General features: G+C 37.8%; 1 protein-coding gene across 1 annotated transcript in view; it reads left to right on the top strand.

Annotated features, from left to right (window-relative positions):
* LOC127456710 (uronyl 2-sulfotransferase-like) overlaps positions 1-27,531 on the top strand; it is a 97,666-nt gene extending 70,135 nt beyond the window's left edge. The window contains exons 3-8 of the mRNA XM_051725220.1: positions 5,460-5,615; positions 9,143-9,222; positions 9,346-9,499; positions 22,184-22,281; positions 25,326-25,483; positions 25,781-27,531. Of these exons, the coding sequence (XP_051581180.1) occupies positions 5,460-5,615; positions 9,143-9,222; positions 9,346-9,499; positions 22,184-22,281; positions 25,326-25,483; positions 25,781-26,085 (951 nt within the window). The 3' untranslated portion in view covers positions 26,086-27,531. The remainder of the gene's footprint in view (positions 1-5,459; positions 5,616-9,142; positions 9,223-9,345; positions 9,500-22,183; positions 22,282-25,325; positions 25,484-25,780) is intronic.
* Positions 27,532-27,982: the final 451 nt, after the last annotated feature.

The following is a 27,982-nucleotide window of genomic DNA, read 5'->3' as shown; positions in this document are numbered from 1 at the left end:
TTTGCAAATCTGAAATTGCATGCTTCATAACATGTTTGGCTGCACTTTTCAAGTGAAAGGTCCAGCAGGGGGCACCAAAAACTGAGCAAAATGAGGTTGTAATCAGACAAGGTTTTTAAGGTGAATTTTAAAAGGAGGTTTTAATAAAACGTACCTCCCTAAACTAAATCCATAGTGTCCGAAAAGAGAAATGAGAGTTTAAAAACACAGACATCCTTACCCATAACCAACACCTAACCTTAACCGATAGTGTTTTAAAATGCAGAAGCAAAATGAAAAGCACATTTTCTAAAGCAACCACATCAGTTCATGTCGCTTTCATGTCTCTGTCGTGTCATGTGTCATCTTGTGTTCTTGGCTGGTTTTCAGCCACTGTCCTCTGAGGCCAAAGTCCAACACTCTATGAGATGCGCTACCACACAAGCTAATCTTATTGGAATAAGTGTATATATGTTGGTGGTCTGTAATACAACCGTTAAAATGTATAATTTTTCATAAGATGCGTTAGAGTAAAAGTGTCTCTATATCATAACATAGCAGGGTCTGAGTAATAGAGAGAAAAATAAGTGTTTATAAAGTCATAATTAGCCACTGAAGTTATGATTTGAGTGAAAGTGATTAAAACACACAGTTGTTGTAGCGCCTCTAGTGTTCATTTCACCTGGAAACTGCAGGGAATTACAAGAATATGTGGAGACACGTATAAAAAAATGTATATCGATTCACGTTTTCACTATGAGACCAGGTTGATTAAAAAATAAGGTATTTGATCAATTTCTTACTTTAGAATCCTTCTCGTGAATGCTAAAATAGATTGAAAGGGAAGAAAATGGCAGAAATTAATGTTTAAAATTGACTGATTAAATGTATACCTGAATGCACTGAATAAATTCCCTTTGGATAAAAGTGTCTGCCAAATGAATAGGTAAATCCAGTGCATTCATACTTGAGGAAATAGAAGCAGGAGTATAAAAAGTACTCAGACATTATACTTAAGTGAAAGTATGGATACTGATTAAAAATTTTACTCACTTAAAAGTCCAAGTATCTAGCCAAAAACATGCTTGAGTGAAAGTAAAAAAGTATTCACATTAAATTGTACTTAAGTATTAAAAAGGTAAAAAGTTACTTTTTTCCTAGCTAGAATGAAAACAAGAGAGTAGATTGTGTGAGAGAATGTTGTTAAATTCGATTGGTTTGTTAAGTTGCTTTTTTACCGTCTCCGATGACTGTCATATTTCTCCCACAGTGGCATATGCAGCCTGGTCATAGAATCATGTTACAATAACAACATTTTGGCATTTTTTTAAAAAAAATAATAATTTTTTTTTTTATGTGGCCTGTTGTATGTAACACTGCAATTTCCTAGTGGAATGAACACTATGACTTTCATCCCCTTTCACTCAAATCACGAGTAAAACGGCAGATTATCAGTTCATAAACAATCACTTGTCACGCTGATCTTCACACAATACTATCTTGTGACATATAAACACTTTTACTATAGCACATGACTCATTTTAGCATTTGCATTACATAACCAACTACATTTACAAGCTTGTTCGAGTGTGATCAAATTGCACGGTAGCTCAACTGATAGAGTGTTGCATATGCAATACAAAGGACCTGAAGAGCAGACAAGTCGACACATGAGCTGAAAATGCCATAGTAGCACCACAAAATTACGTGTTTGCTTCAGAAATTTTTTTTTCAGGTCACATTTGCTTTTTGTGACACTATCTGTTAGGTTTAAGGTTTAAGGTAGAAAGGTAGGTAAGTTTTGTTGATTTAAATCTCGATAGAACATTAACCTTAAAAACCTCATCTGTTCGGAATAACAGTTCACTCGCTTTTAGCGCCACACAGTGGACATTTCACTTTAAAACTGCCCTGAGACGTGTAATGAACCACATTGCTTTATTTTACAAAAATGTTGCCACAGTCATGCATTGTTCGTTGTTCGTTGTGATGTCAGAGCACCCAGCCCCTTGAGACATAGAGAAAGATAAAAAAAATTCAAAATAAGCTTTGAAGAAAGTTAGTAATGTTGGTTTTGTGAATTGTTTTCTGAGGTTTGCTATCAAATCTAGCTGTCGAGCAGATGGATGAATTCAATATAATGTATAATTAATATGTACTCAGATTCCATTATTTTATTATCAGTATTATCATCATTATCATTGCTGGTTTTTGTAGTTATTATTATAATTAATAGTTGCCTAACAGCAACAACAACAACAACAATAATTCAGCAAATAGGGAGTAGAAATTCATAGATATGATTGAAATATGAAGGCAAGTGTAGAAATAAAGGACATGTACACATTTAATTACAAAAGCCTTTTGTTTTTATATATTTGCGACGTGAATGATAATTTTTAACTTCATAACTGTCTAATCTGTAGCAATAGCAGGATTTTAGAAAAAAGTTTAGGACAAAAATCTTCAGTGTTTCTCACTTCATGCTCATAGTTTTGAATGAATACATCACATTACGTCGTGTGGTCACAAACGGTCTAGTCACACAAATATTTCAATGTATCCAAAACTCAAATCAGATCCGAAATTTCGCCTCTGCAGATTGTCGAAACTCCACACAGCTGCCGTGCGACACTCCATTTGAAAGGACTGACCTCTGTTCTGTCATCTGTTGTTTGTCGGATGCAGTGAAAAGGTGGCTTTAGTCCAGTAAGACGAAAGAAATTGCTCTACAAAAATTTTGTGATTACTTTTCAAGTTGAAATAAAATTGTAAGGAGTAAAAAGTATTATTTTTTCTTTGGAAATGTAATTGAGTAAAAGTACAATATTCTATTTAAATTGCACTCGAGTAAATTACAAATCCCAAAAGATAATACTTAAGTATAATACTTAAGTATTTTTACTCAATTACTTTACACCCCTGAATAGAAGAAACTGAAAATTACAGCCACAACATTAAAACCACCTGCCTAATATTGTGTATGTCACCCATGTGCCGCCAAAACAGCGCCAACCTGCCTCTCAGAATGGCATTCAGAGATGCTATTCTTCTCACCACAATTGTTGAGAGCAGTTAACTGAGTTACCGTAGACTTTGTTCGGACCAGTCTGGCCATTCTCTGTTGACCTCTCTCATCAACAATGCATTGCCATCCACAGAACTGCCGCTCACTGGATGTTTTTTTTTTTTTGGTCATTCTGAGTAAATTCTAGAGACTGTTGTGCGTGAAAATCCCAGGAGATCAGCAGTTATAGAAATACTCAAGCCAGCCCATCTGGCACCAACAATCATGCCAAGGTCCAAATCATTGAGATCAATATTTTTCCCTATTCTGATGGTTGATGTGAACATTAACTGAAGCTCCTGACCCGTATCTGCATGATTTTATGCACTCCACTGCAGCCACGCGATTGGCTGATTAGATATTGCATGGATGATTGTTGGTGCCAGATGGGCTGGTTTGAATATTTCTGTAACTGCTGATCTCCTGGGATTTTCACGCAAAACAGTCTCTAGAAATTACTCAGAATGGTGCCAAAAACAAAAAACATCCAGTGAGCGGCAGTTCTGCAGATGGAAACGCCTTGTTGATGAGAGAGGTCAACAGAGAATGGCCAGACTGGTTCAACTGATAAAGTCTACGGTAACTCAGATAACCACTCTGAACAATTGTGGTGAGAAGAATATTATCTCAGAATGCTATTCTGAGATGCAGGTTGGTGCAGTTTTGGCGGCACGAGAGGGACCTAAACAAAATTAGGCAGGTGGTTTTAATGTTGTGGCTGATCGGTGTATATTGTGTTGCATAAGAGAGGGAGGAAGAAATTTTACAGCCATTTCTTTCCAGTGTGATGATGAGGTGACAGATGTTTGAAAGAGAACAGATGAAAAATAGAAGTGTGATTATCTTCATATCACTTGGGGGAATGAGGAAGAGTGAGATAGAAGTAAAAGACTGGAGAGAGTGAAGGAAAAAAGGATGGGGGGGAGAATTAGCAAGGCAGCTGGGCTCAGACAAGGCCTCTTATGTATATGTGTGTGAGGGAGGTGAAAAGAGGAAATTTTCTGTGAACTTGATCAGTATTTGTTATTTTAAGAAAAAGCAAAGTTCCACACTATGGATCATGAGATCGAGAGAGAAAGGCAATGAGCAGTCAAGACAAGAGGGGGTCTTGTTTAGGTTGTAACAAGGAAGGGTGTTCACAGGCATGGATAAAAGTGAGAGGGACTTTTGCCAGAAGCCCTTAGTGCTATCCAGTGGATAGTGTACATACTGTACAGTATACATACTGTAGGTGCAGTTTATATTTGTCTGTAAAAATAATTTAAAGCATTCCAGCATAATCCTTTAGATCAAAAGGCTTTTATGATCATGAGAAGCATAAATTCAGTCAATTTTGTCATAGCTTTTGATTGGTAGTGTAAAAAAAGCCAGGAGTCAAAAGAGCTCTCCAAGCCCCAGTTCCATCCAATATGCTGGCCTGCAGAGAATTCCATTCCTCCTTCCACACTGTATGTTCTTCCAGGAATCACAAATTTCCTCCAATTGATTTTTAAAAACTTGTTTTTTGGTGATGTGAGGTAGTGAATAAAGATCTGGGGTGGATTTGTAGATTTGAGCCCTGCAAGAAACAATCCATGAATCGTCCATCACCATTGTGTCCGTGAGCAAGACACTTATCCACAGGTTACTGCAGGCCATGGGGATTGTCCCTGTAATAATTGTACTGGAAGTGGTTTTGGATTTTTAAAAAGTATTCCGCTACATTACTGTATTTTTATCAGTTCAGCTTGCAGAGATCAAGTTTTTTGAACGTGTGTGTGTTTTCAGGAGTTTTTGTGTAGTGAATGAATTGGGCCTTTGACTTCCTTCTTCCCTTCCTTCCATCCTTTCTTTATACCTTCCTTCCTTCTTCCTTTGCTTCTTTCGTTTCATTCTTCCTTAATTCTTACCTTCCTTCCTGGCTGCCTTCCTTCCTTCCTTCCCTTCCTTTATTGCTTCCTTCCCTCTTTCCTTCCTTCCTTCCTTCCTTTCTTCCTCCCTTCCTTTGTTTCTTCCTTTCCTCCTTCCTTCCTTTGTTTCTTCCTTTCCTCCTTCCTTCCTTAGTTTCTTCCTTTCCTCCTACCTTCCTTCCTTTCTTCGTCCTTCCTTCCTTTGTTCCTTCCTACCTTCTGTCCTTCCTTACTTTCATCATTCCTTTTCTCCTTATTTCCTTCCTTTTTTCCTTCTTCCCTTAATTAGTCCTTTGTTCCTTCCTACCTTCTGTCCTTCCTTCCATCCATCCTTTCTCCCATACTTCTTTCCTTCTTTACTTCCTTCTTTCCTTCCTTCCTTTTTTCCTTCTTTCCTTCCTTCATCCTTTCTCCCTTCCATAATTACTTGCTTCCCTCCTTCTTTTCTTCCTTCCTTCATCCTTTGTTCCTTCCTTCTTTATTTCCTTCCTTTCTAATGAATTAAAATATTTCTGTGTCACTAGGTGTTGCCATTCCCAAGTCAGGTGATCTACAACAGGGTGGGCAAGTGTGGAAGTCGGACAGTCGTTCTGCTGCTGAGGATTCTGGCAGAAAAGCACGAGTTTAACCTGGTGTCCTCTGACATTCACAACAAAACTAGACTCACAAAGCATGAGCAGGTCAGTTGATGGGTGAGTGTGTGCCTGGACAAAATAATGCCTCAGAAAAAGTTGTAAAGCATGCTAAGATGAAAAGCATACAAAGAAGAAAACTTGTTAATATGATTAACTAAAGGTGTTTGCTAAGGGAAATGCTTGCCGAATGCCAATGTCAATGAAACACATCCGAATGGCACTCATTGTGGAGGAAAACACACAATTTCTTCCTTTGCGGAGAGGAAAGGAAAACATTCTGTCATGCCTCTTGGTTAGAGTCAAGCCGCCACACCTCCATACAGTTAAACTCAACGTATGAAAAGCTTAAATAAACTCTGCTAATTAAATAACAATCATATAGGTTTGTTGAGCAGGTAGGAGAGAGTAATAAAAGTGAGAAAAAAAGATATATTGACAGAATGTGTCCATATCCCTGAGTACACACAATTTTATCTGAAGATTATGATACCTTTCAGCATCCCAGAATAAAATGTTTAATGTGTGTGTGATGCATATTCATAACTTTTGGAAAGTAAATTGGTTTGGTGTAAATACTCAAAGCTAATATTAAACGTGTATTTACAGGAACAAGCTCAGTACTCATAAAGGTTTCATTGCCATCACTTGAGCAAAAAGAAAGGCTAACTGTCCTGAACACTGGTGTGTGTTGAGAAAGATGAGATATAATCGTCTTTCATAATTTAGCTTATGAAAGAGAAAGCAAATGTGATTTTAGTGTGTTCTCAGAAGAACTTAGTATACAGTATTCTCTATATTGAAATAACTACATATATCATATCACTGGCCACTTTAATAGGAACACCTGTACATCTGCTTATTCATGCGATTATCTAATCAGCCAATCGTGTGGCAGCAGTGTAATGTATAAAATAATGCAGATATGGGTCAGGAGCTTCAGTTTATGTTCACATCAACCATCAGAATGGGGAAAAAAGTGATCTCAGTGATTCTGACCGTGGCATGATTGTTGTTGCCAGATGGGCTGGTATGACTATTTCTGTAACTGCTGATCTCCTGGGATTTTCACGCACAACAATCTCTAGAGTGTATAGAGAATGGTGCGAAAAACAACAAGTGAGCAGCAGTTCTGTGGATGAAAATGCCTTGTTGATGAGAGAGGTCAATGGAGAATGGCCAGACTCTCATTTTGAGAAGCAGGATTACATGTGTGTTTAGAGGGAGTGTGTAGTCTGTTTTTAACAGCCCTTTTAAACAGACAAGTACATATTAACAACCTCTCCCTTAAATAATCATGTGATTGTCCAGAACAAGTCTTGGCAGCTTCTGTCATTAATGGATGCACAAGTGAAGAAGAAAATGGGTTAGAGATAGGTCATGAGGAAAACATTGGTGGGGAAAGTGAACCAGTTAAAGGAAGGGGAAACAAAAAACTGATAAATATTAGGTTGGGGTGCTCTTGACAAGTGACCTCAGTAACCTCAATTGTGTGTAAGAAAATATATGCATTAGGTCAAACTGCATTGGGTGTTATGCATTAATTTCCTTCTAAAAGGACCTGTACATTTTTAATAAGCCTCAAGACACACTAAACTTTTTACTGTTTAAACAGTGCTACACACCCTGAGGTGTTGCTTGTGATGTGGTCCTACCAACACCTTTTATATCATTGCTTTAGAGGTACAGTACACTGTAGGCCATTTGTGTGCCCATAACAGCCTGTGCAGCACAGGAAATTATCTCATTAAGTTGATGTCACTACCCTAGGTCTTTATGGGCACACACTTTGTGTTTTTTGGCTTTTGAGTATTTGATTAAAGATGTGTAACAAGAGCTTTTGGCCCAAGCTTGAAGTCTAGAGCTGTGCACTTGTTACAGTGTGGTTAGGTGGTTGACAGGGAGATAGGTCAAGTCAAGAGAAAAGAAGGTTTAGTTCTGTGGCAACCCCAAAATAGGTATGTTAGGCTTGCGGTCCTATCAGCAGGTTAAAAAAAATAAACATTCATCTACTAAAATGCAGCTGACCATATAATCATGCATTCTTTGGATAGCAAAATAAATAGGTTTTTCAACTTTTAAATGGGAGGAGAAAACACTTTTCTTATCTTTTGTGTGTGTGTGTGTGTGTGTGTGTGTGTGTGTCCAATCAAACACTGAAGTATTTATTTATTTATTTTTATTTTGTGCATATTCATTGGCTGATACTAATACAACATTTTGCCCAGTGTTTCTTCCACATTATGCTGTTAAATCACACTTCTGCTGTTATTTATGCATTTGCAGAATGGTCAGTTTTCAATTATAGTTTGTCATATTAATACATATTGTTGGGCCTATTCAGATCATGGTCATTTTAATACTGTTCAATATTTGATTTTAAGGACATTTTTGTTTACCTTTTTACAATTTTCAAACTGTGTTGGGTCGCCAATTGAAGTCCAATGTAAAATCTTTGTTGCTCCTGAAGCAAAACCAGTTGAGAGCCACTAGCTTAGAGTAGTTATGATTTGGGTATGAGATTGCAGCTCGGAGGGTGGCCCTTTCTATACACACACCAACCCAGCACCACCAGGCCAACATTACGCACACTCACTCCCCATGTGGTGATCTGTTATAGGGAGAGTTATAAGTCTCCTTATGTGTATGTGTGTGTTTTTCTTTTTTTTTTTCTTTTTTTTTTAGAGACTGTAACATAAGTTTAGGGACACACAGGCTCTATCAGAGCTGACTGGGGCCCCAGCTGGCCTTCATTAGGAAACATTAATGTAATGAAAAGGCAGCCTCCTCAGATGACCTAATAACTTTCCACTGCACCATGCGCCATTCATGTGAGGAATGTTTCCTTTGTGTGTGTGATTCTGATTCTGTTAGATAGATTAGGTCTGTTCAGAATGTTGTTAAATGTTTCATTTAACATTTGAAATAGATCCACTACGGTGGCTGAAGAAGTAGCGTATTTCTGCGGTGGGCTGCTGAAGACAGTACAGAACACATGTGATCTGGTTGTTTCAAAGCTTGTTAGATTCTCTGTCCTAGAACTCGGCCAAAATCCCACAGTAATGTTCTGCTATCATACTGAGCTCCTGTGGCTTTAACACAGATTGTTGGACAGCAGCATCAAAGAATTAAAGCTGAAGCTTGTAATTTCAGTGCCATAAGCATCACCAAATGGAATTACAAAAATAGTGATGGTTTTATTAAACAGTGACTTCCATTGTTTGGCCAAACAGATAGTTTCGCTCCAAACTTTCGCCATTGGTTGAGCCAATGTTGCTATGTCAGGCTGGACGGCCGCTCAAACTAACATAGTAATGTTTTAATAGCGCCAAAGAACCACAGTGTTTACACTTTTGAAGGGAATCAATGTACTCATGGCTTACTCATAGCTGTATTAAACTGGGATTGGAGAAATTATTTTAACATTGAAAAAATGACACACTTTGACTTCAAGTCTAATTTGTTCTAAACTTTTGTTTGTGGGTGTTCAGTGTTGTTGGATGAAGAGATGCTCATGGATGTTTAAGCAATGTGCATTTTGATCTCTGTTTTTTTGTGTATATAATTTTTGGCAGGTGGAGTTGATGAAAAACATCAGCACTATTCCGCAGCCTTTTCTGTACACCAGACATGTTCATTATCTCAATTTCACAAGGTAAGTAAATCAGGAATTATTTATCTGAATGTATCTGATCAAGTCCAAGTGAAAACCCAGCCAAACTTTTGTTTGTTTTTAAATTAATGGATGGCACATACTCTTTTTCTCCTCCTTTCTCAGGTTTAGGATAGAGCAGCCTGTCTACATAAACATCATCAGGGATCCCATTAACCGTTTCCTGTCCAATTACTTTTTCCGGCGTTTTGGGGACTGGAGAGGAGAACAGAATCACTTGATCCGCACACCCCAGATGAAAGATGAAGAGAGATATCTGGTCAGCAGCTCTCTTCTAATCCCTCCCCTTTTTACTCTGTGTAGAATAGAGCAGTGAATGGTTGATCAATGATACAACCATTGATTTTAAGCAAGAATGTATTTAAAAATTGTGAAAGACTCAGATGGCAAATGACTACAATATATAACTGTTGACTTTTAACCATTGATTGTAAGTATAAAATAGTATACTTTGTTCATTGCAAAATATTTAGATAAATGGGTCAATGATGTGATGCTAATTTTTTTGTGCAGATCTGTAAAGTTTTTTTTTTAATTCATTAAACATACTATATTTATTATACATTAAAAATGCAATCATTAAATAATTACATTAAAAATGCAATTCATACAAATGCGATTTCAAAGTATTATACATAAAAATTGCAATTACTTAAACTCCTCTGCTATGATGAACATGTTTTCAATTTCTGAACTCAAAGTCATTTTGATATTTTTTCTGGAGCTTAAATCCAGCAACTGACTAGTCAATTAATGGGGTCAACTACTAACATATTTTTAGTGGTGGTGGTTTTATTGGGAGGCACAATTTCAATTAAATTTTCAAATTAATTAAGAGATGCAACTACTTGGAGAGCATTTTTGCGTGATGAGAGCTTGTTGCGCAATATAGTGAATAAAAGTAAAAAGTTTCATCTGTAATGCTTGAGGTTTAGTCTTTTTATACGCTGTTGTTACAGCAATCAAAGCGCTACATCAACAATACATTTCAAGAAGATCACTTTCTTGAAAAATTGGTAGTTTTGCACATCCTCAAAAGTAGTTGGAATAATCTTTTATTATTAATTCTAAAAAAAATAAATAAACAAAAATCAGAGAAAACTAATTAAAACTTTTTCCACTAAATCAAAGTCATGTGGTGTAACCAACATGCAGATAGCCATTTTGTTGTCATATGACAAAATAAATATGTGTGTAAAAATGCCAGATATTTTGAGATTTTTTATTAGGGCACCTTTTGTTCAGGTCAAATGGAGTAACCCTAAGAAAACTACTTTATATTATTTAATATTAATATTCACCTTGAAAAACTATTTTGTTTGCAAACTTTTTTTGTAATTAATGATTAAGTACACTCACATTCACTATTCAGGGTGAAAGGATAGTATTTAGTACCTTTTATCTAATGGTTGCACCACTTGACATTTTTATTTTATTTGTAGAAAATGATATAAATGTTTTTCCATAATTTATGAAACCAACATGGACACAAAGATTAAATTTATACAAACTTGACACATGTGACTAGATTTTTTTTTTTTAAAGATTTCTCATTTTGGGGGGCCTGGGTAGCTCAGCGAGTAAAGACGCTGACTACCACCCCTGGAGTCATAAGTTCGAATCCAGGGCATGCTGAGTGACTCCAGCCAGGTCTCCTTAGCAACCAAATTGGCCCAGTTGCTAGGGAGGGTAGAGTCACATGGGGTAACCTCCTCGTGGTCGCTCTAAAGTGGTTCTCGCTCTCGGTGGGGCACATGGTGAGTTGTGCATGGATGCCGCAGAGAATAGCGTGAAGCCTCCACATGCACTCAACAAGCCACGTGATAAGATGCGCGGATTGACAGTCTCAGACGCAGAGGCAACTGAGATTCATCCTCCGCCACCTGGATTGAGGCGAGTCACTACACCACCATGAGGACTTAGGGCACATTGGGAATTGAGCATTCTAAATTGGGGAGAAAAGTGGAGAAAAATCCACAAAAAAAAAAAAAAAGATTTCTAATTTTTATCACCTCGGACAACCTTATTTGTCATCGACCCATATATAAATATATAAGTAGTTTGAGAGTGTAGGAAGACTGACTCAAAATGTGGAAGATTGTAAATGAGCTCTTTTGTTTCTATTTAAATTTCCATGGTTACAGCGGCTTCTCTTATTGGTGGATCTTTCTTCAGGATTGTGTGTAGTGTAGTTCTTCACAAGGAATTCAGCTATTAAACACGATTTTAGGAATAAAATTGAATTAGATTTTATCACATTATAATTTCCTGACATTTAGCACATTAAGCCAATTTCCATCCCTTTTCACATGCTCTCTGTGAATTCTGTGCTTTCCCTCTCTTTTCTTCTTTTGTTGTCCTCTCATTTTTCAGTCATGTCTGTGTTGGCACCTAGATAAGCAGCAGTCCTCAGTGAAGTGAGTTCTCAGTCGGCACAAGTCCAAACATAAAGATCTGGCTGAGAATGCTAATATTGTTGCAAAGGTGTGAGTGTAGGTTTTTCAGCAGAGCTACATCAGACTAGAGAGATGGCAAGAGACAGCAGCTATTATAATTTTCAAGATATTCACAGGCATATTCTACTCATTATTGTACTCATAGTCATGCTCATTAGTCTTCTATTAAGAAAATATTGTTGTTGCACAATGAGTGTTTGGGAGAGGAACAAGAGTCTGGCTGTATGTTTGGAAATTTGTTGAGGCTCTTGAGGTAATATGTCATGACAGGCCACAACAATCCCACTCAACAATTTGGGCAGAATGTTCAGGAATTGATTAGCCATGCTTGCCTTTTATTTAGAACAAGTCAATTGTGATGCTAAATGCTCTAAGCTTTGAAAGAAACCACTCAGATGAAAACGTTGCTATACTGAATTACATTAGTCAACTAAGGATTGTGACTGAATTATTGCACATATCTGTTATTCGTAAAACATAAATGGCCAGTTTCCCAGACACATTAAACCTGAACATTAACTTGGACTTTTTTTTCTTTTTAAAGTTACTAGTTAATTCAGTCCACAACATTTTGTCTATTAACTCATCCTATGCCCAGTGTAAGAATGAGAGTAATCTATGTATTTTTGTACTGAGCAGCGTTGGACAAAATTCAAACAAATTTTAATGTTGCCATATAGCACCTCATAATGTCCTCAACATTGTTTTCAGATAACATACTGAAGATGATACTGACAAATTAAATGCATTATTAAAAACTAAACTTAAAATAGTTAATTTACATTAATATTTGGTCATTTAGCAGACACTTTTATCCAATCCGACTTACAAGTGAGGAACATAGCAAGCAATTTGTCATACAAAAGTCAACAATATCTGCAGTATCGCACTGTCAAGTTTACAGAGTTAGTGGAGTAGTGTAGAAGCTAGTACAGAAGAAAGAGACAGACAAGGAAAGTTATTTTATTAGTTAGTGCAATTAGAGTGGATTGGTTAAGCTGGTTCTTGAATGTTGAGATAGTTTCAGCAGATCATGTGGAGGTTGGAAGCTCATTCCACCACAGAAGAACAGAGAAAGTGAATGATCTTGAAATGGACTTTGTGCCTCTTTGCGATGGGACCACCAGGCGCCTCTCGTTCATTGACTGCAGAGAGCGAGTGGAGACATACACCTGGAGGAGTGAATTGAAGTAAGAGAGTGCTGTTCCAATGGTTGTCCTGAAAGTCAAAGTCTTGAATTTGATATGGGCAGCTACAGGCAGCCAGTGGAGTGAAATCAAGAAGTGGGTGACGTGAGCCCTCTTTGGTTGAATGAAGACCAGATACGCTGCTGCTCTCTGGACCATCTGCAGTGGCTTAATCATGCTATCTGGGAGGCCAGCCAACTGAGCGTTACTGTAGTCCAGTCTTGAAATGACCAGAGCTCAGACCAGGAGCTGTGCAGCATATTCAGAAAGGAAAGGTATAATTTTCCTGATGTTGTAAAGCGCGAACCTGCAAGCCCGGGCGATTGATGATATGTGGCCTGTGAAGATAAGCTGGTCTTCAAACACCATTCCAAGGTTCTGATCTGTCTGGGTTTACTGTAGTGTAATTGAACAAAGATGAATAAATAGTGAAGTTGTGATTGGCAGGGATCACAGGGAGTTCTGTCTTGGCAAGGTTAAGGTGAAGGTGGCATTCTTTCATCCAAGCCAAGATCTCAGAGAGTCAGGTAGAGATACAAGCTGAGATGGTTGGGTTGTCAGGCTGAAACAACAGATAAAGCTGCAAATCATTTTTGTAGCAGTAGTAGGAAAAGCCATGTGCCTCAATGATTGGTCCGAGTGATATAGTGTAGATTGAGGACAGGAGGGGTCCAAGCACTGATCCTTGAGGAATAACATGATTAGCTGGTGTGACTTGGACACCTCTGCTCTCCAGGTGACCTTGAAGGATCTGCCTGTGAAGTATGATTCAAACCATCCAAGCGCAGTTCCTGTGATGCCCAGGTCGGAGAGGGTTCACTGTGTCGTAAACAGCATACAGGTCAAGGAGGATGAGGACAGATGATTTGGAATTAGCTCTCGCCACTCGCAGGGTTTCAGCTATTACAAAAGGGCAGTCTCCGTTGAGTGTTCTTTTTTGAAGCCAGTCTGATGTCTGTCAAGTAGGTTGTTCTGCAAAAGAAAAGCAGACAACTGGTTGAATACAACTCTTTCAAGAGTTTTATACAGGAAAGGTAGGAGAGAGACCAGTCTGTAGTCAATGACCACTGTGGGGTTATGTGTTGGTTTTTTAATCAGTGGGGTTACTCAAGCCTGCTGGAATGTGTTCAGTTGTAAGACATGTTGAATATGTGTGTGGATGCGGGCATGATTGATGGAGAGTCAGCTTGTAGAAGATGGGAGGGGATAGGGTCATGGGGACCGATGGTAGGATGGTTAGAATGAAGCACTTTGGAGACCTCTGTCCCAGAGAGAGGAAAGAGGAAAACAGAGGATGGGATGTGGGAATAGAGCGATTGTGCATCAGTTTCTCTGAATTGTATTTTTATTTTAATTATACTTCCTTGTATTCAAATATTGAATTATATTTCTGCATCCTGTTGGCAAAATCATTTCAAATTCAGGAACTGAATTGGAAATTAAAAGGAATTTTCAATTGAATTCTGAATGTGACACAAACCTTGCAACTGATCAACTTAACATAGTTAATTCCTTAGTTTAAAAATATTATGCACTTATAAAACACATCATCAGCTCAGATCTGCACAGATTTCACCCTGCATCTAAACATTAATTCCATAACAAACTTCATTTATAACAACTCTACACATATCTCACACCTCTAAGTAACCATTTCAAGAATTTGCAATCTTAAAGAAACACACATGACAGAGACACTCATAAACAGGCCAAAATAACATGATAGGAATGGGGCTTCTCTTGACAAATGATAGACAACAGAGAATATAATCACATCAGACCTTCTCCACATACAGTAATTTTCCTTTTAAGATCCTTTCTGCTCCTGCAGGCACGTTTAACTACATCTCTGTTTTCTGATGTTTGGCAATACCATGGCTTTTTTATCCTTACCATGGATATATCTTTCATACTAAACATACCTGTCTGATTTATGTGGCTTTAATAGTCATGCCCTTTGTCATAAGTGAGCTTTTAAATGGTATGCTATTATAGTTGGATTTTTTTATCTGTTCTTTTACGTGAATTTAATATTGTGTTATGTGACATGAACTGAAAAATTCTTCTTTATCTTCATGAATGCACACACATCTCTCTCAGACATATATTCACAACCACAAAAAACTGACATTTTCATTACAACTGGAATTTAAAGCTGTAGGATAATTAGTATCGCTAAGTTGTCCCATAGGTTTTGAAGCATGTGAACATGAGTTATTCGAGTGTGTGTTAGATGAGGCGCCATGCTCACAAGGATGGGAAGGGGGGTTAGAACTCTCTCAGTGACTACTCACCTGGTGTGGCAGAAATTTTACAAACTGATTCCTTTTCAACATTTAGAGGTGAACTCTAATTTTTTCCTCAATAAAAAAGTTGAACTCCTAAAGACATGACTTGTAATTTTGCAATATATGTAGGAAATCATAACCACTCACATTAAAATGAAGACTCCAGTCACATCAGTAACCTTATAAAAGCTGTTTTATTCTACATGTAGAGGGTTCGCACATGGGGGCTGCCATGTTAGAATCTCATGACAAGCTGAATACTACTCGTTTAATCTTAGTAACCGTCCTGTTATTTGACACTTTCACTCATTGATTAAAGTAATCATGGCTGACCATGAATACTACATTTCTTGCATCTGACACTGAAAACTATTGATTTTAAATGATGCTGCATCCAAGCCACTAGGAGTTAATATAAGTTTAAAATGACACAAAGACAAAAGTTACTGAGTGCACCTTTAAAGTGTGTTTGTGTATGTTTTGCATGGCTGCCTGGTCAGCTGCCCACTCTTGCCTCAGAGTGCAATCTCATGATCTTACAAACCTCTCGATCTAAAGGCTTATACTTACAGTAAATACTTGAAATTAGTTTTGTAGACAAACATCAGTTGTGCCTACATATGCATTTCTTTTATAAAACTGAATTTTAATAAAAATAAAAAAAATTAAATGGATGAATTTGAAGAAGGAAAAGTGTCCAACATTCATGGGAACTCCTTCAATACTGTTTAAAAACTATCCCAAGCGCATGGATACCTCATAGAGTTTTTTGACAAAATGTCACGAGTGTGCAGAGTTGTAATCTAAACAAAGAGTGGTAACTTAATAGTTTTGATGTTTTTAATATTTTTGGTCAATGCGTAGTGGCCTTTATTATTATGAAATGTAGAAAATAGTAATAATAAATAATCATAATATGAAGAAAGTAATATTTATTATTGTCACACATTATACATTTTCATATATACAGTGAAATTTCTTTGTTTTCACATATCCCAGCAAAGCTGGGGTAAGAGTGCAGGGTCAGCCATGACACAGTGCCCCTGGAGCAGATAGGGTCAAGGGCCCTGCTCAAGGGCCCAACAGTGGTATCTTGGCAGTGTTGGGGTTTGAACCCCCGACCTTCTGGTGAGTAACCCAGAGCCTTTAACTGCTGAGCCACCACTGCCCTAATACAGTGCATCCGGAAAGTATTCACAGCGCTTCACTTTTTCCACATTTTGTTATGTTACAGCCTTATTCCAAAATTGATTAAATTCATTATTTTCCTCAAAATTCTACAAACAATACCCCATAATGACAATGTGAAAGAAGTTTGTTTGAAATCTTTGCACATTTATTAAAAACAAAAAAACGAAAAAAAATCATGTACATAAGTATTCACAGCCTTTGCCATGACATTCAAAATTGAGCTCAGGTGCATCCTAGAGCTGGCCGCCCGGCCAAACTGAGCGATCGGGGGAGAAGGGCCTTAGTCAGGGAGGTGACCAAGAACCCGATTGTCACTCTGACAGAGCTCCAGTGTTTCTCTGTGGAGAGAGGAGAACCTTCCAGAAGAACAACCATCTCTGCAGCACTCCACCAATCAGGCCTGTATGGTAGAGTGGCCAGACGGAAGCCACCTCAGTAAAAGGCACATGACAGCCCGCCTGGAGTTTGCCAAAAGGCACCTGAAGGACTCTCAGACCATGAGAAACTAAGATTGAACTCTTTGGCCTGAATGGCAAGTGTCATGTCTGGAGGAAACCAGGCACCGCTCATCACCTGGCCAATACCATCCCTACAGTAAGGCATGGTGGTAGCAGCATCATGCTGTGGGGTTGATTTTCAGCGGCAGGAACTGGGAGACTAGTCAGGATCTAGTGAAAGATGAATGCAGCAATGTACAGAGACATCCTTGATGAAAACCTGCTCCAGAGCGCTCTGGACCTCAGACTGGGGCAAAGGTTAATCTTCCAACAGGACAACGACCCTAAGCACACAGCCAAGATAACAAAGGAGTGGCTACGGGACAACTCTGTGAATGTCCTTGAGTGACCCAGCCAGAGCCCAGACTTGAACCCGATTGAACATCTCTGGAGAGATCTGAAAATGGCCGTGCACCGACGCTCCCCATCCAACCTGATGGAGCTTGAGAGGTGCTGCAAAGAAGAATGGGAGAAACTGCCCAAAAATAGGTGTGCCAAGCTTGTAGCATCATACTCAAAAAGACTTGAGGCAGTAATTGGTGCCAAAGGTGCAATACATTTGCAAAGATTTCAAACAAACTTCTTTCACTTTGTCATTATGGGGTATTGTTTGTAGAATTTTGAGGAAAATAATGAATTTAATCCATTTTGGAATAAGGCTGTAACATAACAAAATGTGGAAAAAGTGAAGCGCTGTGAATACTTTCTGGATGCACTGTATGTGTCCAAATGTATATTTTGTAGTATATGTACCAGTCTCATTTGTTCTGTGAGGTCATCACCGATAAAACCACAAGTTTCTTGTTTGAGGTATGCTGGCAGAACTTCAAAGCTGCTAGACCAGTGTACTGCCCATGTTTACTAATCAACGAAAACATTAAAGGGTTTAGTGTGTGTAGGCAGGAAATTGCCCCTGTTAGTGGAACTCATCCAGGTCCTGTATGAGTTCTGTTCAGCTTAGAACTGTTTTTATCTTCTCTTCTCTTCTCTTCTCTTCTCTCATTGAGAGAAGACAATATGAATGGAGATGAAGTGGTCAGCATTAATGCAGCTATGTCTAAAGCTTACAAATTTTACTACAACATTCATCAAATAACCAGTATTATTTACATACCTCTTTTTTTGTACTGTTTCTTAGATGGAAAAATGTTGTCTTTTGTGTTGAGGCAAAGAGCATATTGCATGGTGGCATCCATCTGGAGGTAGTTTAGGGGTAAATTGCAATGGCAATGTTCCTAGGTGCGCAGTGAAATGGCCACGTTGGGACAGAATCAAGAACGTAAGGCAAAAAGTGTGTCACCTGAGCTGGAGTGGGTTTCTTATAGAGAGAAAAAGAGACAGTGTTTGAAAGAGTGCCCAGTTTATCTTCTCGGGACATTTGCCAGAACCTCACAAGTCATTTTCTGTAACTTTATACATAATTTATTTTTATGTTGTCTTCTCTCCCATTAACCAAACAGCATTATTATCCTCACTGAACTTGTTTTTAATTGCTTACTTCAGTAATTCACAACCAGGGGTATCCTGGTGTTGCTTTTTAAACCTATAAAACACGAATGTTAAATAAAAATATTAGAGCTGTCTAAAAGGCAAAATGAATTAATGAATTAATTGCAGTTAATTTAAGTGTAGAGAATACCATAACATTCAGTTCCTTTTTAAGGAAATGCAGTATGAGTTAAAAGGAAGGCACTTCAGGTTTGGTGATGATGAAGGGGCTCTTGAGCCTTACACTAGGGGCTGTGGGGGTACATGAGACAAAAAAACTAACTGGCTTCAAACTTCTGGCGTAGCTTCAAGACGTCATTATCTCCTAATAGATTTAGGTTGTTCTCTAAGTTGCTGAGTAATTGGTGTCCTGTTGGTGGATGACATTTTTGCTCCTCTGTTCCTTGCCTCACTGCAGTCATTTGCCCTTTTGGTCATCCGGTGTTCTGTTCTTATTTCCCTTTTTACACTCCAAAAAGCCAATGGAAACCCAAATGAGATGTAAATAGTTTGTTTTTAAGAAATAGTATCTGTGCAGTATAAGTGCAAGTCTATCAGACTTGTTTGTGTGTCTGTGTCACCGTGTAGGGTGGAGATGCAGATAAAAGGACCTTGATGCGGTTTTGGCTTTCTATTCAGATACACACAAAGTGAGTTGTTGTTAAAGTAACTGGCCCTCCTGCAGTTCCACTTCTTTAAAGGATTTGCCAGTTCATCAGCTTGATATTGTCAACAAATGAACACATACACAGTACAGTGAAAGCAAGTTAAACCAAGCAACCTGCGCTTCAGTTTTGCACTTTAGTTTTATTTTCCTAATAAAAGCACATCATGAATGACCTCTACTAAATCACAAATAAAAAGTAAGCTAGAGCGGAGAAATCTGGTGAAGTTTGAAAGAAAAGAATAGTAGGCTGTTGTTTTCACAGAATGCCATGCATTTAGGCCTAATTGAATCTGAAAATTGGCTTTTCTTGGTATAATAACTTGTCTAAAGGAAGTCAACGGCATCAGTCGATTTCTTTAATTTTAAGATCATTAAGATTCTTTGCATTGTGACATTGTTCATGACAATTGTGCACAATTCTCATTACCCTAATGCAATTTAATAATTTCTTCCTCATTACTGTAATTGTAAATTACAGTAAAAAAAAAAAATAAAAAAAATGAAAGTATGGTACTGATTTAAATAATAAAAAATACTTGACCATGTACCTTTCAGCATGTAATAAACTAACAAGAAATAAACTAGTGACGTTTTTTTTCTCAACTAATGGAATTATTGCAAATTTGGCCAGTGTTTTGAGGAAAGGTTTTTCTTTTCTTTTCTTTTTTCTTCCACATCTTTACATATACTATACTGTTTTTCAAAGGATCTTTTTAATTTTTGCCATGTTTTCCTCGGATGACTTGAAATAGAGTGTTGTCACTGATGTATAAATAGAACTGGATCGCTGATGCAACTTAAACTGCCAGCAGGAGGTGAAGCCACCGGAAGTGTTTGAGCGGCCATCTTAGTGTGCTCAACCTCTCATAGAGTGCCAATGACTGACAGGAGAAAACACCCCCGTTTCACCGTCTCCGACCTAAGGATACAACGGTTGCATTTTGCCCTCTAGTGACAATCATGTTTAATGTTTGATTTGCTTGTTATGGATAATATTCGTTACGAGGAAGAACATATATGCAGATTGCGATGTTAGAGAATTCGCCTGCCCCGGTAGGTGTTCAGTCTATCAGTGCAGCACAACAATCACCAAAGGAAGCGAGAAAACTGTCCACAGGTTGTAATGTAAGTAGGAAAAGCTGTAATATTGGCTTGTTTAGGGTGACAATATGTCCTTACCCCCGAAAGGGACTTAAAAAAAGTCAGACCGGGATTTCTAAGGGTGCTTTCACACTGGCAGTTTAGTTCGAAACAGAGCACGGTTCGCATGAAAAATTGGTAATGTGAAAGCTGTCATGCGGACCGGGGAGCGCACTGCGGTACCGAACCCGAGACTACCTGTAGGAGGTGGTCTGAGTTCGGTTGCAATGGAGCTGTGGCGCGATTCACGTGAATGTGAAAGCAACTCGGACTCGGGTGCGCACTCGTTCAGGAAATAAAGTAACCTGCGCATGCGTTTTAGCCGATGACGACATCTATCTCTCTATCTATACACCTTATAAATACTATATGTAAATACTATTATAGGTTATAAATATAGGGTATAATAGTAGATGACAGTGGTTGATAACTTCACCATGGACACGAGCGTGAGTATGCGTGCAGCGTAAACAAAGATGCAAATGAATTCCTTGCAATCAGTCTCCTCAAAAAACGCCGTTTGCGAGCAGCAGCAAGCCGCCTTCCCCTGGACATCTGATGAGTTACATCATGAAGCGCACATATACGCAGTTGTCGTTCACTCTACTGTGCATAATGGCACCAAAATAACAAAAAACAAAAAGTATGATGAGTCACGTTGTGTTCTCCATGCGTGTTTGTGATGACGTAAGATGAACGCAAATGGACCGGGGTTCGATAGAATCAAGTGAGTGTGAAACCAGACCAAAGCTGCGGGGGACACCGGGAACAATCGCACTCGGAATCGGACCGCAGCAAACATGCCCAGTGTGAAAGCCCCCTAAATCGCCTTAATTGCCCGGTATTTGCTCGTTTTCACATTAAAGTGCTATCTGTAGTCAGTTTAATTCATTGTCCTCCAGTCGAACCCGTATCAGTTTAATTTTAACCAGCTTTGCTTTGCTTGTTTCCCTCAATCTCAGCGCCCGCTGTGCGTGCGATAGAGAGAGAGAGCGCGTGCTCTTATTCAATTGACCGCAGGAGTACAATGCACTTTTTGATAAAAATATAAAACAAGTAACTCTGAACAAACACTTGATTATCACAATAAATAATCTTACCCCAGTTTCAGTGAACTTGTTTACATTCAGCTGATCTGTTCGTTGATGAAGTTTGTTAGAGTTGGATGCTGTTTGATATACAGTAGATATACATAGTATCTCACTCGGGTTTTCAAGAAACAGGAAAACGTCCCGATTATAAATAAATAAATAACATGTGTAGGACGTTTGCGTTGTAGGGATGTACATGCAGATTTCAGATATAAAATCAGTGATTGAATGACTAATGTTTACTTGCTGAAATTAGATGATTTCCAATTAAGTCAATAGGGACATTGGAATGTTTGGGCATAGAAATATGGCGGCGCAGTGGCTTCACAGTTATGACGTCATGAGCAATCCAGTTCTGTATATATATTAGTGAGTGTAGTCTTGATCTTTGACCCTGCCTTGTTTCTTTTTGCTAGCTAAAAGTGGAATAAAATACATTTGGTTTCAAATGTACTGTACAAGTATCTACAATACCGCTACCCTGTTGTGTGTGTGTTTTTGAGTAAGTGTGCTTTTTCTATAATCTAATGTTCTCCAGTGCAATTACAGCTTTTGGATCAGATAAAGTGCTAGAAGCATTGTTACTGTATTGTGTTGTTAATGATTTGGGCCCTTATTAGTGATGGTTTGTGTTTTGGAAGTGTTAGAACTATGAGCACCGCCACATTATGACTTCATAAAAGACGGCAAGGATGTGTTTCATTGTGTGTAAGTGGTGCCCCCTTGCGTTCATTAGAATGGATTACCAGATTTTCAACTTTTTGGATGGGGCCACTTCAGTACTAGAACATACTGAATTAACTGTGTTAATAATTATTTCTAAGATTGTAGATTTATTGCTCAGTATGCCAAACTTTTCCATGTTCTTCTTTCTTTAATGCTGTATAGCTTTTACTCAGATTTTCCTCTCCTTCCATTTTCTAATTTCTCCACTGCAGGACATTAATGTTTGCATCATAGAAAACTACCCAGAGTGCTCTAACCCTCGCCTTTTCTACATTGTTCCATACTTCTGTGGACAGCACCCTCAATGCAGGTAATTATGATCGAACACTGTTTGGGAAGATACTTTGATATTAACCTCTCTGATAGCTGTAACTTTTTATTTATTTATTTATTTTTTCAGTCCAAAAGCTACAGTAGGTACCAGACCAAAATGACACTTGCCACCACATGTCCCGCTGCGGTAAAACTGTAAATTCAAGTCATATGTGAGACTCAGAATTTAAAATCACCACCAGGTGGTGTAAAGGGACACTTTTTGCACCTTTAAGTGTGAAGGAAGTTGCTTTCACCCCTTTTTGGGGGGGGGGGGTCTATTTCTTTGTTTATTACAAGAGAAATTAGTACTATATTCAAACAAATAAATACTATATCATGTTGATTTTGTGCAACAATGATGAATTATCAGTATCCCACAGGCACGTGCACACATAGACATCAAAGGGGGCTTGAGCACCTGCCCTTTTTCTTCCTCGAGAGAAAGTGCCCTTTTTTCTGGGGTGCTTTTTTTTATTTTTTTAATAAATGAATATATATATATTCCTGTTTGTGCACAGCTTCCCTGTCAAACAAATATATTTACTGAATAAAAAATCTAAATATCAGGTCGGGAGATGAGACTTTGTCGAGTTCCGATGCCCTCCCTCCTTCCGCGTCTCCGCGCAGCAGTGCAGCACACATCGGCACATCAGACACACAGATAGGCAGGTAGCAGCCCCTCCTAGCTCCTATCCCAGTTGTGTTTTTGTTGGCTTGTGTGGAGGTGAGTAGTGATGAACAAAAGACTAAGCTACCAGTGCCTTGACTTTACAGCTAATTAGCCAAAAGACAAATATAGTTAACTTGTGTCTTGCTAACATGCATGACTCATGAGCTACTAGCTAATGTAATAAGTTAGCTAAAGTTTAGCTAATGCAATATATCATGGCCATACAGGCTAATGTACTGTACTTAATGGAGACACTACAGGTCAATACAGTAAAATGTGTGTCTAATAACATCATCACAATCGCCACACTGATATGCAAATTAGGCGTTAACTAATTAAAATGCACTAATTTGCATACATTTGACAAGGCACTGCAGGTGAATAAGATAAAATAAATAAAGCATATCACCACAGAACTTCCCCAGTTAATGACTTACATCAAGAGTCTTTCCCCCTGAAATGTTATGTTTAAATATGCAGATTAGCTTGTTTTGGTTAATTTGGAAGAAATCTACAGATGCAAACAGATGGAGGATAGTAGGCTTAAAACAAACACCATCTAAATGTGTATTTTGGAAGTTTTCTTTCCATTAGAGTAAAAGAAGACATGGAAGCAAAATAGACCAAAATCTAAAAATTGACCACTACATGAAAAAAGTGTCCTGCCTTAAACAGTAATTTCCTAATTTTGATCGTAGGCTCCTCATCTAATAACTATCCATTCTATTAGTTTGTTGTATGCTGATAGAGGGAGGAAGAAGAGACAACAAGGGAATTGAAGAAATGGAAGTAACAGATTTTATTTCAAAGTTCAAGACCTTTTTTTGTAATAATTTCAGTTAAGTTGCTGTATTTTTGTATTTTGTCAATCATTTTTTGCAGTGTTTTTTCCTGTAAAATTTACAAAATAGCAGCAACAGCCTTTTTCAGTTTAGTGTGAAGATTTTTGTTGATTTTGAAGTGTTATGTATTCCAATAACACCAAAAGAATTCAAACGATTTATTTCCGTGTGCAAAATAAACAAATTATTAGTGAAACTATGTCCCTCTCCTTGGTGCAGTCATTTATTCTAAATATATACTTGAAACTAGTAGCATAGAAAACATGCACATTGTGGCATAGTTTCCTTTGCTGTTGCCTGCTCTTGTGATAAACCTAGTGAATACTAAAGAAGACCATGGTCTCTGTGTGAACTGATTATTTTGTAGAAATCTGTTGAGTATGAAACAACTGCATGAGTGTGAGGGAATTAAAATAAATTGGTAAGGAAGTCAGAGTTGTGATAATATATTTAATGTTTTGTTTAAAAAAAAATTTTTTTTTTAAATAATTATGAGAAGTGCCCTTTTTTTCCACTTGAGCCCCTGCCCCCCAAAATGTCTGTGCACTTCCCTGGTATCCTATATGTGTGTTGTTTCGGTGATTGACTTGTTTTACATTTGACATTGCTATGTGATGAAGAAACAACATGGAAGTAAACTATAGCAAGTGTAACACATGAACAGTATGATATGACTATAGTCATTTGGGTGTACTGTTGAAATTATGTAAGTTGTGCATCTATTTAGACTCAATAAGTACCTGAGAAAATACTTATGTGTAGCTTATGAGTATCTTATGTATAATTTGTAGCTTAATATGTTTTTGACAGCCAGTTGCATCTCATGGAATTTCATTGTGAAAGTAATGAATCCTGTTCTAGATTTGTTGCATTATCTCTTTGTTATATGAAATATAAAAATAAAACATCAAAATATATAAAAATATATTATACTATATTATAATGCCAGTACACTCACCACACACCAACTATTGGTGGAGAGGAGAGAGTAGAGTGATAGAGCCAATTAATGGATGGGGATTATTAGGAGGTCATGACAAGGGGGGGAATTTGGCCATTTGGGATTTTTAATGACCACAGAGTTTAACGTCTCATCTGGAGGATGGTGCCTTTTTTACAGTATAGTGTCTCCATCACTATACTGGGGCATTAGGACTGCTGGCCTCCCTAATACCTCTTCCAGCAGCAACCTTAGTTTTCCCCAGGAGGTCTCCCATCCAGGTACTGACCAGGCTCAACCCTGCTTAGCTTCAGTGGGCAACCGGTCTTGAGCTACAGGGTGATATGGCTTGCAGAAATAAGATCACTTCTTAGTATTTTATTATTGATTTAATATGAATTTTTCACTATTTGTGGTGATTATAGGGTTGCTCTATAGAAAGCTGTTTTGTAGCCAGGCAAATGTTCTCCCTATTCAGCAGTTTTACAAGTTTTTCCAGATATCTGGCTGTTTTGTATTCAATTTTTATTCAGTTTTATGATAGTTAAAAATTACTAAATGAGGCCATCTCATTTTGTCTGCCACAGGGAGCCAGGTGTGTGGGCTTTGGAGAGGGCCAAACAAAATGTTTTAGAAAATTTCCTCCTTGTGGGGATTCTGGAGGAGTTGGAGGATGTATTGCTCCTACTGGAGAGACTCCTACCTCACTATTTCAGTGATGTCCTGAGCATATACAAGAGTCCAGGTATGTTTTATTCAATTATTTTGAATTCATATCTGAGAAATTGACATTTTCTTCAGAAATGTTAAATGTTGAGCATTTCTTTAAATATTTAAAAATCAGAGACAAGGGAAAGGAGGAAACCGATATAAAACACTATTTCATTTTGTCCTGGGGTATGTTTTAGAAAATCAAACTGATTTTACTCATCAAGTTAAGCATGCAGATCATCCTATAACAAATAATTACTGAAGCATGAGCAAAACTGAATCTCTTAGCTTTCTCTACATTTTCATGTAAATCTGATTGCCTTCTCTGCAGCATTCTGGAAGATGGGAAACCTTACAGGCACAGTAAAGAAGCACATGCCCAGTCTAGAGGCCCTGCAGGTGCTTTACCAAAGAATGAAATACGAATACGAGTTTTACAACTTCGTTCGTGACCACTTTCATCTCACCAAGAAGAAAATTGGACTCAAGTCCACCTCCCAGAACTCTGCTCATGAACCTGACTTCCTCCGTGAGCTTGCCCTCAGGACTCATGACCCTTTGGAAGAGGAGGAGGATGAAGAGGAAGAAGAGGAGGTGGGGCAAGAAGATGCAAACATCTGGATGGTTCAACCCTGAGTGTCGCCATGGATGTATACGCATGCCAGATATCTCATAAGCTTGAAGTTTGTCTGATCTGGAGACATTCCCAGGAATAATTGGGTGTGTAATAGTGATTCCCGTGTTTTTAATGGGATGGCTCTTTTAGACACTCTGCCCTCTCAGGAGGAGCACGGGAGGGTCTGAATAGTTTTATTTAAGGAGCTGACAAGTAATGATTTTCAGCATATTTCATATGTTCAGATATGAAAGAAAGCTGTTGTGGAGTTGTAGTCATTTCCTGGTGAGTTGATACAAGATCAGGATTACAGGGATGATGCTGAATTGTATGCTGAATGGAAGGAAGAACTAAATGTGGTAAAGTATAGAAGAATCTGAAGTGCTATGGAAACTGTCTGACTATGGATGAATTTATTTTATCCAGTGGTCTACTCCGTACCTGGAACCTGGGTAACCTCAGATTGCACACATCATCCGAAGAGACACATGCACACACAAACACACACACATTTACAGACTACACATTGGAGGAAAATGAGGATCACAGCAGCTAAAACATTGACTTTATACATTCTAAACTGTAAAAAGTGCCAGCTGTAGTTACTTCTGATGTTGCCACCCTACACAATGCAAGCAATGTATAAGCACTAATCAGATATGATCATCTCATTGTTGCTTAGTTCCTCCTCTGGTTCCAGAAGCCTGCTGCAACTCTGTGCCAGAACCTCACTTCTAGTCTGTTTTGAAAGGATCTTTTCTTTTGGACATGTAAGCTATTTTATAAAGAACCAAACAATTGTTGAATGTCTACAGAATGTTTAAGTCAAATGCAGCATACTGTTCTTCAAAAATGTTGGATGAGTATGTTAAAAAATGTTCGCCCTGTCAGTGTGTCATCTGTTGTGTTCAGTCGCTGCATAAAAACCCCCAGATCAAAACACTTCCACTAACTTTCTCTAGTTTTTTTCTTGATGAATTGCCAACTTGTATTCATTACTGATCAGATTAATTATGCATATATATTGAATTATACTGATAAAGTGAAATAATTAATATATAACTAAATAGATGTTCTAAGCTACAAGATCTCACAGAATTAAATATTTCCCATTTAAACTTGCCAGTTAAATATATAGATGTATGTATTTGTTTTGTGTTCAGTGTGGATTTTATATTGTTTAATTTATTTTACAGTATTACTTTTGATGATTGCATTCCATGTACGAGTCTCAGGAAAAAAAGAGCAGATTTTTTTTTTTTTTTTTTTTTTTGCATCTAACATCGGGCAAATACTTAATGCATCGAATACATAAAGGTTATTAAGCTATACTAATTACAGCTATAATGTCCACTCTGTTGGATACCAAAATTGAAATTGGGTGACTAATATTACAAATTAACTGCACATTAACTGGGAAAGCTCTCAAAATAAAAACATTATTACAGCAGTAGTTGTTTGTGAGACTTCTTAACAAGGGCATAGATTCTAGGGGGGATGGGGGGGAGGTAACCCACCCAATAATCAAAGCTGTGCTTCATAAACACGCAGGCCCTTCCATCGCATAAAGAGAAGGTAAGTAACAATAACACTTTTTCATTTTTGATTATTTCACATAGTGTTTGTTTTTTTTCCTCCTGATCAGGGGCAGGTTTATGATTTCTGAGGCCCCAAGCAACCGGCCAACCCATTTCGAAAATGTTTGCTAAAAAAATTACATAAAATTGATTTTAAATCATAATTCTTAATTCATCCTATCAGCCATTGTAGCCAAGAACATTCAAAATGTTTAATGAAATAAAAATCTAGTTAAAGATAATTAATACATGTTTTCCAGTTGTTGTTTTTTTTTGTTGTTGTTGTTGTTGTTTTTTTTTTTTTTTTTTTTTTTTGGATAAAAAAAGCAATATTTACCTA

This window comes from Myxocyprinus asiaticus, chromosome 19 (genome assembly GCF_019703515.2).
Source record: "Myxocyprinus asiaticus isolate MX2 ecotype Aquarium Trade chromosome 19, UBuf_Myxa_2, whole genome shotgun sequence".
Taxonomy (NCBI): domain Eukaryota; kingdom Metazoa; phylum Chordata; class Actinopteri; order Cypriniformes; family Catostomidae; genus Myxocyprinus; species Myxocyprinus asiaticus.
Note: the sequence above shows the minus strand (reverse complement) of the source record. Positions and strands in the feature narration are given on the sequence as shown.